This window comes from Blastocystis hominis (genome assembly GCF_000151665.1).
Source record: "Blastocystis hominis, Singapore isolate B (sub-type 7) whole genome shotgun sequence assembly, scaffold_4".
NCBI lineage: Eukaryota > Bigyra > Opalinata > Blastocystidae > Blastocystis > Blastocystis hominis.
The window spans coordinates 29,474-40,062 of record NW_013171849.1 but is presented as its reverse complement, the minus strand read 5'-3'; the positions used below and the strand labels follow the sequence as shown (position 1 = coordinate 40,062).

General features: G+C 32.4%; 2 protein-coding genes across 2 annotated transcripts; one reads left to right on the top strand and one right to left on the bottom strand.

The window, feature by feature from the left end:
- Window positions 1-353: 353 nt before the first annotated feature.
- Window positions 354-1,460, top strand: GSBLH_T00003646001 (uncharacterized protein; the record flags this gene model as incomplete). The annotated part of the gene is made up of 6 exons (XM_013042426.1): window positions 354-651; window positions 685-790; window positions 823-1,046; window positions 1,080-1,218; window positions 1,248-1,341; window positions 1,371-1,460. The coding sequence occupies 6 exons, from the start codon at window positions 354-356 to the stop codon at window positions 1,458-1,460; spliced, it is 951 nt and encodes a 316-aa protein (XP_012897880.1).
- Window positions 1,461-8,506: 7,046 nt separating this feature from the next.
- Window positions 8,507-9,674, bottom strand: GSBLH_T00006687001 (uncharacterized protein; the record flags this gene model as incomplete). Its single annotated transcript, XM_013042425.1, has 4 exons — window positions 8,507-9,094; window positions 9,123-9,296; window positions 9,326-9,549; window positions 9,578-9,674. The coding sequence occupies 4 exons, from the start codon at window positions 9,672-9,674 to the stop codon at window positions 8,507-8,509; spliced, it is 1,083 nt and encodes a 360-aa protein (XP_012897879.1).
- Between the last annotated feature and the right edge of the window lie 915 nt (window positions 9,675-10,589).

The following is a 10,589-nucleotide window of genomic DNA, read 5'->3' as shown; positions in this document are numbered from 1 at the left end:
CAGAATGTTCTTTTGAAATGAATGGAACTTCCCTTAAACTCTACAAGAGTGATTATTCCAGTTATTCTTTCTCTTCAGACGATGAATGTGATCAACGAAATCGAAGAATCGATGCAGTATTACTCGAAGAAGAGAAAGAGGAGCATAATTCGACTGATTACAAATTAATGCTAATGCAAAACAAAGAATTGGATGGCCTTTTCCCAGATGATCACATTTCGGTTTACTACACTGTTTTACATTTTCGTGCAATTCACAAAATAGAAGGTGAACTTGTATCAAACCTAACATTACAATGGAGTCAAGAAGAATGCTTCCGTCCAATTCTAGAAAAATATAACTCAGTTCATTTGATGCTCGAGTTTAAGGAAAATGATTGGATACAAGATGTTCGTGCAGCAATTAGTAATAACACTGCCACTTCGGCTCTGATTGAACAATATCATGAATTTCAAAATGTACTCATAACGAGAAAGTTACAATTGCGCTCTGAGTTCTATAATGTGAGTCATTACTCGGATAGTCCAATCTATTGTGATGGATGTGATATTCCAAGAAACCAGAAGAAGGTCAAAGCAATATTGAACTATCAGAACGGCTTGCTCATCCGTAAATTTGTGGGGAATGAGGAAGTACAGTATACAGATACGCGTATTGATTGATGGATTTCTCTCTGAAATATAGCATGGTTTCCGTCCAACGATCAGAAATACGATGTAACCGCCATTGTCACCGCTTTTGGATATAATCGTTTGTTTGCACTACGTCAATTCATGTATCGTTATCAAGGGTAAATATGATCGATTTTCATGTTCATTGTAGACCGATTGTTCTTGTGATTTATGCCACATCGACCCAGGAAGTTCACCTTGTGCGTTACATTTCAACTCACTTCATTCCCAAACGTGTTACAATTCTTTTTTATCTAGTCAGTCGTTATCTCCAATCCAGTACTGTGTTTCCTATTAATCGCTTACGAAATCTTGCTATACGAAACATTCGAACCACTCATTTCTTGATTCTTGATATGGATCTTCGATTATCTTGTATTTGTCATCTTCTTTTCTCATTATCACTAGTAAATACTTATAAGGAAGTCATGAGTCTTCCACAATTCCTCTATCAAAGCAATCGCTCTGCTGTAATTCTCCCCGTGTTTTTCTATAAAGGCAAGCAAATACTGGCTCACTGTTCTTCAATCGAAAGTTGTTCTTACTTGTATGCAATGTTCAATGGTTTGTGAATAGATCGAATTGGATTCAACCAGAAAACAAACTGGAACTGATTGAATGTATCAATCGAAAGATGTGCATATCTAATAAGAACAACATTCGAACTCATGTTGAAATTATAAAAGCTCTCTAGCATAGATGTATGTAATGCCAGAATGGTTTACAACGTCAAAAGAATCGCATGTATCTCGAGTTCGCTGTTTTATCACCAATTTCATGGAGCCGTAAATAGATAAGTTGTTTCTGTGACTTTCTCTAGATATCTGATGGTAAAATACTCTCCTACACTTCCTCTATTTGAGGAAAGATTTGTGAACTATGGATATAACAAAGTACAGTATTTTGAGCATCTTCGTCAAGCTGGTTTTCAGTTTTACATATTGAATCATGCCTTCGCAATGGACTTTCCACATCCCGAGTAAAGCATACTTGTGATCAATAATCGTAGTTCTGGGTTTCGCAGAAAGTATTTAGGGAAAATGCATGCTATTAACGATATGAAGGAGGTCTATAATGACCTACAAATGAGATTGAATGAGCAATATCGATCGGTGACAAATTTCCCCGTGTGTTTTAAAAGACAAGAAGCTTATTATGAAGAGCTTATTTAGTGCGTGTATGTGTGTGAACCTATCTTGTTGAATATGAAATAAACTACCAATGATAAAATGAATCACTTATAGAAGGTAAATTACCCGATTGCATTTGATTAGACATTGTTTTGTGGGTGTAATTTCCAATAGAAATTGGGATTGATGATCGTGGCACAGATATGGAAAGTAAACGAAACAAATACATGATTAAAATCCTCAAAATGATATTCTATGTGATAGAAAACAGAATGATGTACAGTGATACTAAATTGGAATTCCAAAACAAATACACTTATCTGCTTATTTATAAAAGCACCGATTAACGTTAAATAGTTGTATACATTGATCTTAACGGTATTCTAAATATCTAGATAATTGTTTGATATACGAAATAACGCAAAACACAATGATCAGCCTCATTAGTGTTGAAATTGTAAAATATTGCTCGTTGAAATATTACTGTAAATATAATGTTTTTTAGGATTTGATAATTAATTATTACGGAATGAAACCACATAATCATACTTTTTCGATTATTCCGTATTCTAATAAATAAAAAATGTAAATTTTGTCTAAAGTAGACAATATTATACTTCTTGCATACCAGTGCTCTAGAGTAACTATTGTTTCTCCTAGATTTTTACAAAAGAAAAAAAAGAATACACACACGTAGCCTTTTACTTCAGTTCAATAGGCCTATTACTATTTCACTACTTCGATATACTCTAAACTAGCTATATTTATAGTATAATTCACGTGGTTAAACTACAAACTATTTTCGTTTTCAGACAACTAGCGATCTAAATATACTTTCAAATAATATGGAGATTATTGTTTATACTACTCTAGAGTTAATATAGCCAGTACTATTGATTTCTACAATTGTATTATAATAACAATTTGCATTTTCAATTTACAGGAAAATTACTAATAATTAGTAGTGTTATAATAGATAATAATTCGCTAGAATGAATATCAACAAATAATAAAAAATAGACAGAATAATATTGTATTTCTATTGCAGCGCTGTACTGTTATTACTAATATGATATATAGGACTCAAATGATAGTTATTCAATCTATTTACTACTATACACTTTTGAAAAATGCTAACATATTGATTAAGTATGTTTTTTATGCTAATAGTTGTAAAACACTTAGCAAATGTTGTTGAGTTTGTTTTAGATATTATTCCGTTACATTGTCGCATCTACAATATTACAAAAGTGTACAAGTTGTTTTACTAATAATAATATTGTAAATTCATTTCAATTCTATTCGTATGTCACTATTCTGCCATTTTGTCATGTATTTCAATATCAACACCATTTTCATAATAAACATGATATTTGATAAAAGTACTATACGTCTTATTTTCACAAATATTAAGTTTTGGTTCTATAATGATCGGCTTCTTTCCAGTCAAAGCACACATCGCTAAACTATATGTACTTCTTGTTGTCATAACACAGCGTTTTCCATGTCCTAAAATGTATAACTCAGCAACAGCACTGAATGTAGCATACGAGACTAAACTGTTCTGCATCATTTGTGTATCTGCTGGAATCGTCTGGTTCTTGGAATAGATCAACGAGTATTGTGTTAAGTTCCTAGCCAGCCTTATTTTCATTTTCACAGAATCGGATGCCACATAGAGTTTTTTTGGTTTCGGTAATTGTTTGATGCATCGGAGAATCAATGGAAATGATTTCGGTGGCAAGAACTCAACAAACACAGGAACATCAGCCAAGTCCCCTCCAAATCTAAGGTGAACAGCGTTGTACTCCTCTTTGTCATAGTTTGGATATAAATAATGCATGTATTCTATTAAACTTGCGGATGGAATCATTATATTCCTCAGAAACTCACCATACAATTTGTACGAAAGAGCATCAATTGTTGAGTTGTAATGATGACTTCTGAATCCCAATTTTGTTAACGTATTGTTGTAGTATGAAGTCATAGCAATTACATTGATAGTAAGCAAGTTACCACTGACTGCCGTAATTTGGGTAGGGAATATGGAAGAAATCGTGTTGTTCAATATAGCACTCGTAAAGTTACCACGATCAGTGCTGGATTGTTTGGAATGAAATGATAAATAATAGAAAGAAGCGTAATACGCCAGCTCATGAGCATCTACAATTATTATAATAACATGCAATAATCTCGAACCGTCATCACAAATAAAAATGATTTGATTTGGAAATGACTGTTTGATATTCCACACTTGGTGCCAACCTGCTGATAATGGAACTAGTCATTTATGCATTTCCACAGAATGAACTTACTAATGATTGGTATCCGATGGTGATATGATAGGACATACAATCCACTGAAGAGCTGAAGCCTGTTTCCGACTCCTTTTAAGTTTGGCAAATAGAAGATTCTTGTACCATCATGCAAACTAAATTAAGAGAAACTCTCATTCAAACTACAGATTAAAAACATGGGTAGATTGGATTTCATTATCCGATGGTAGATTCGTTCGATTATTAACGACCTTGTAACTACACCAAATCATCAAGTCACTTCATATTTACCCAAGCTTAAGAACGGGGTCAATTTCTGGCAAAATGGTTGATATTTCGTATTTCTTTTGGTAGAATTTAATACTTCTCCTTGTTAGAAGCTTATATGCATTCTGTGAAAGGGAAGTACTTGTGTCATTTTGAATCGAACTATCGATCAATTGCCCAAATTCAATTAGTACTCTTCCATGTTTAGTCTCACATGAGGAAATGTAAACATAGAATTATCCCTTCGGCCTCTACACATAATAGTTTAGTGATAATCAATTTACAATAAATGATGATACCGATAGTGTATAGATGAATCAAATAAGAGATTACTACATAAGAAAAACAAACAATTCCTACATTGCCAAGAAATATAACAGTAGCGGTACATAATGTATCCTGTATAACATTAATAACTCAAGGAAGACAATATAGATGTAAATAAATGGAACAGACAAGGAAATAGTGTTAATATCTCAGATTCAACTTGTCCTCACTTAACATTTAACCACATGTATATTTACAATATTGTATATTATTGATCGTAATAATCAGAAGGTGATAAAACCCTTTTCACTGCGTTCCTATTGATATCACCATTTGTTAAGTATAAGGCATTTGAATTGAACAAACAACACTATCTCATCTATTTATGACTCTTGTATAAAATGATATTGTATGTTGGTTTAAAGTAACTTGATAACTTTTGCATTTGAAGAGTTTTTTCATATGTTGATTTTTTCTTCGACACATATTCCGTTGACATCTTTGTGCGCTTATGCGGGATCTCTATACAAAACTCGTTCAGCATGACATAATAGTGGAATTCTAAGTATCAATTCAATCAAATACATGGACTCAAAAAAGTCATTCGATTCATCAACTCTTGCTTGTTAAAACCATAGTTAATAAAATATGGATGAAAAATAGGATTATCCTTAGAACGACGAATAATCGAGTAAGGTTCCATCACGTGATCTGCTTTGTATGGTAAAAGTTTGTTTTGTTTTTCTTTGAGCATGGAATCAACATCAACAATAGCCTATATTAAAAAATACACACAATATGCTGATACATGAAAAATGGTTGGATGCTGAACTACAGTTTTGTTGTAAGCAGCAATCAACATTGATTTGTTTCGAGGAACTTGATCCCATCTACACTTCACAGTCATGTGTATTCTAGCTACATATATGTACATTGTCCTTCCTGAAAGCAAGAATCATGATCGATTTTATTTTTATTCATAAGGAATGACTTTAGCAATAATACTGCTTTTGGATCACGTAGAGTCTCGTTATGTAGCATCAAGGAATCATACAATGTCTCAGAAGAGAAAACGTCGATGTCACTAACAAAGTAGTGTGTAGTTTCGATTGACTCAATGGCCAAATCTCTGAGCAGATTGATAGGAAAGATCGTCTCGTTCGAATACGATGGTCCTGTTGTATCATAGAATATGCTTCTACTTTGAATCGATGGTTGGTCTTTGATAATATATAATAAGAAAGTAATTTGACGATAGTGTTCATAAGCCTGAATTAGATCGATCACTGAATGCAACTCCGATTCCATTATCATAATACTCATCATGATTCGATGTTTCCATCGTTTCACTAAATAGGGAAGTCTATCTTGTCTATTCAGAGACAGAATCGTGATTAGAGTGATGTCGTCAAAGGAATTTGGATTGTCTAGTGTTAAAATATGAGTCAATAATATCTACAGGGCATTCTCTGGAACGAAGAACACATTCTCTTTCTTGTATCATACAGCATCACATAAAACTCTTGGCAATGAGAAAATGTTGTACGATCATGGCAGGCAAAAAACAAATCACTCTTGTATTTGTTAAAAAACGTTTGTAGATCCTCTGAAGTCAGACAAGTAGAATGATGGTATGGGTTGAGTTCATAAGGAACCAAACGATGAAAGCACTCTTTTTCATTGCTGAGTGGCTCCAGTTTTGGAATATTCTTCAATTTCTGGACATAGACATCATGCATTCCATAGTCATCATCTTGTTTTGCGAAGTAAGAATAATTTGCTAAAGGAGAACAAGGCAACCGTGTCCGAATTGAGGGTAATTGAAAAATAAGTTGATTATCCATGGCAAAAGAGCATAGTATCAACCACAGTTCACAAGAAAATAAAGTCAACAAAACAAAGAAGGCTATTCCTGAATAATAGGGAATCATAAAGAAAATACTAAAAGAGTAGGTGATGTTACCATTGTATATTTCGTTTATTCTATACTATTATTATATTAATCATTTTTATTCTTATGACTGAGGAAAATCCAATTTGAAATACTAATTGAAATGTTATATGCGTACTCTATTCCAAAAAACGATAAAATAAAAACGGAGCACTTATTGCACCCATTCGTTTGTATTTCGACTGTATTGAATATATAATAAATGGTCACTGATAATTCACCCTTGATGTTTATAATATTATATATAAAACCTCATGCGTTCAGCAAGTTATATATAAAAAACAAGATACTCATCATTTTGCAGCAATCACCTTGTTTTTATAGATTCTCATCTAGATTTACTTGGCAATCGTTGAAAACATCAAAACCACTTAAATAAAACCTATATACTATTGTTTAATTATATACTTGAAATGGAATATTCAAGTAAACAGACATAATAAAACGTTTTGATTTTCTTATTCTATGTAATAACCTCCATATAAACATTGAAAAGAAAAATATTAATCAAGTTCAAAATGTCATGAACAATGCGAGTAATGGTGGAAAGAGGGTAGTAAATATTGTTAACTCATAATTGTACAGGGTGTACTTACAATCAATGTATAATACTTTAGTTTTGAATCTATATCACCTGAACATTGCTGAATCATAATTAAGCACACTTCGAAAAACACTGGACTGTTTTCCTATTTTCAATAAAATAGCGCTCTAGACAAAATAGTAAGCAGGATTAAGTGTTTCATCTTGTAATAGCTTGTGTTTTCCTTTCTTCACATAGATCCTATGTATTGTCTAATCTTATTATTTTTATTCTACCTCATTGACACGTATCATTGGTCTATTTGGGTTTGAATCAACAGAAATCACTCAATTTGTATCTTAGTCATCACCAAGTATAGGTTCGTGAAATAATGAAGCAAAAATACATGTATATGTATCAAAATCAATTCAGTAAGATTACTATAACGCTTACAATTCTATTTTTACATCTATTACTATATTTAATTATACATCTGACTCTAATAATTCGTATTAGTATTATTCTTATCAAGTAGTATAAATCGCTTCATGAATTGGAATTTTCTATTCATATGCACCATTCCAAATTCAAACATTTCTCATATTTCACACATCTAATTTGTTGACTTTTATAAACATTCTCTATCAATAAATATGTCTCGGAATTATGATTTACAAATGAAACATAACTTACATTCCGGTTCAAAATAAAAACTAAAAGGATAGTCCTAAAATACCCATTTAGAACTTACCTTTTGTGGCTATTTCTTTTTATTTGTTATTTATAGTGCTCTATTCTATCATCCTATTCATGATTATTTTTGTATGACCTGATAATCGTTCAGCTTTGTTACACATTGCTTGTCAGCAATGCTGTAGTATATCAATATATGTGTTTATTTCTTTATTTAGCTTCTGACTTTAAACTCAGAATTCCCAACAAAATGCAACATTCTACCTTTCAATTTCATTTTTCTCCACTATACCCGGTCATTTGGTTGTTATACCTCCTTCCTTATTTCTATATTATTGATTTTGCATACCTTTTCACTAATAGTTGTTATAATGCGATAGACTTTCAAATGACCTTATATAATCGAGATACTTTTTATTTACTGCTAACTGATGAAACTACACATTATTAGCACAATTTTTGGGCAGTTCTCTAATAGCTATTATTCTGTTAATTATTACGTGTTTTTTCTCTACTTCGAATCATATTAATAACATGCTGTATTATGAATTGGTTTTTGCTATTTTCAATTCTATAGTACAGTAGTCACTTGACTACATTCTATAGGAGGCATTATTCTGTGTCCAACCACACTATTATTATTTTGAAATATTCCCCTAATATGTCCACACAATGCATGTGACACTAGTACTCATACACTTTCAATGATTTATGTCTTTCAAACATAGTTAAATAATACTTACAATCTTATACTTTTCCTTGTTCACTATTTCAACCAACTCATTTACATATTCCACTACCATATTCACATCAATAAACATATTGATGTTTCTTCCATCACGTGGTGGTTTCTTTGACAGATCAATATTATTCCCCGTCAAACTTCGATACGCCAATTGCGTCTTTTGTGCCATCATATCGTAATACCGAGGCTTCAACAATGGAGAAAAGAATTCAATAAATCCAGAATACGGCATCATAAACATTATATTTACAAAAGCAGCTCCGTGATATCCAAGCAAAATATCCGTGCTTCGCATGGATAATACTTGCATACGATGAGTATTTCGTTCAAAATACGCTTTCTCAAATTCCACAACATCTTTACACTTTGATGTGATATTTCTTATCATATCTCTTTCATTTAGAATTTGTCTCCACTCTCCTTGGCGTGCAATATAAAGTAATTTCAGTTTATCTGGCTTTGCGATAAGTTCGGAAATGCCATAGTAACGATATGCTATTTTCTTCACAAGAAGTGGTTCAATATCTGAAAGAAACATATCAAGAACCGGTGTGTTAATGAAGAAAAATATCTATATCAAATGAGATAAAAGTGAATACAGCACGTCGAAACCAAATATGATCGTGTTGTTCAAAGAAGGAGGAATATGGAACATAGAATGGTCGAATTTCAGGTGGAAACATGCTCAGTGTTTCATTAATGTATGACAAAACCCATTTGGATCGAGGATCACCTTTTATTAGTATAGGATTGACGATAGTAAAAGCAGAGAACTAGAAAAAAGGAAAGAATCCGAAAATACCAGAGGGAACTTTTCGATGTTTGTGGCAATGTGATAAAAGTTTGTAATCCATTCTGCATTGTGATAAATATTCACATAGCCACGAGTCGACATAATGGCTACCCTGTCGTACCACACATTAGTGGAATAGGAACAATTGGAGGGTAGTAAAGCGATTGAATCGTGTGAAGGCATATCATTTGTAAGTGGAGCTACGGAAAAAGTGCTATTGTACTCCCAATGTTCTACAATAAACTTCACACTTTCTTTTACTTTCTTTTACAGCCTGTTTTCTACGCAAAATCACACTATGCGATGTTTCTTTCATCTCAAACCATTCAGCGTATTTCACACCCAAACCCAGAGGCATCAAATAGGGAAAATCTGTGTATCTTGTGTGGGACAAGGATTGTGTTGTTTTGAGAAAAGATTGATTATTGTAAGAATCAGAAATATTATCCCAGGATGCTGCTCTGGAAAAATCAGGAAAATCTAGTTTCATAAGCAAATAGGATGATTTGGGGATGGATAAGCGAGGCTGATTTTGGGAACTAAAACGAAGAGAAGAGAAGGGAGAAACAAGACCTAGTATTTGTACCTCATCAATTCTAATTAGTACAAATTGCATTATTTATACGTATAAAGCTGAGTAGAACAGAAGTATGAAGAAAGAGTGGTTAGAGTTGTTAGCAAGAAATAGTAGTACCAGGGAATTCTAAAGGTCAAAGAAACATATTTGATAAACCTGATACGCATTGAAAATAATGAATATCACACAGCAAATAAATAATCAATACTCATAAAATAGTCTGGAAAGACAACACATATAGCCTGTTATCTTTAATTATACAAAAGACGTTTCCTCAAACAAGAATGGTTAAATCTGCTTTTTCTGCATAATCCTATTGAAAATAAAGTACATATTTATAATATCATAGATTTTTGTATTGCTGCTTTTTGTTAAAGAGTCTTTACAGATTGTGGTATCACAATTATTATCAGTAATATTCGGGGTTTAACAAAAGCAGTCGATTATGATGTCATCTGAAACAATAGTATCGCAACTCTTTTTGTTATTGGTTATCGGTATGCTTCGTATAATAGCATGTTTGTAATGAAATTATTGACAGACATAGTTTAAAAGCAATAGAAAGTAAATATAGTATGTCACTTGATTATTTATAAACGATTCTACCATACTTATTACACAATTACGTAAAGAACAAAAACGCATATGTAGCAATTTGATCTATATCTACAAGTGTATTACAACAAATCTCAAACG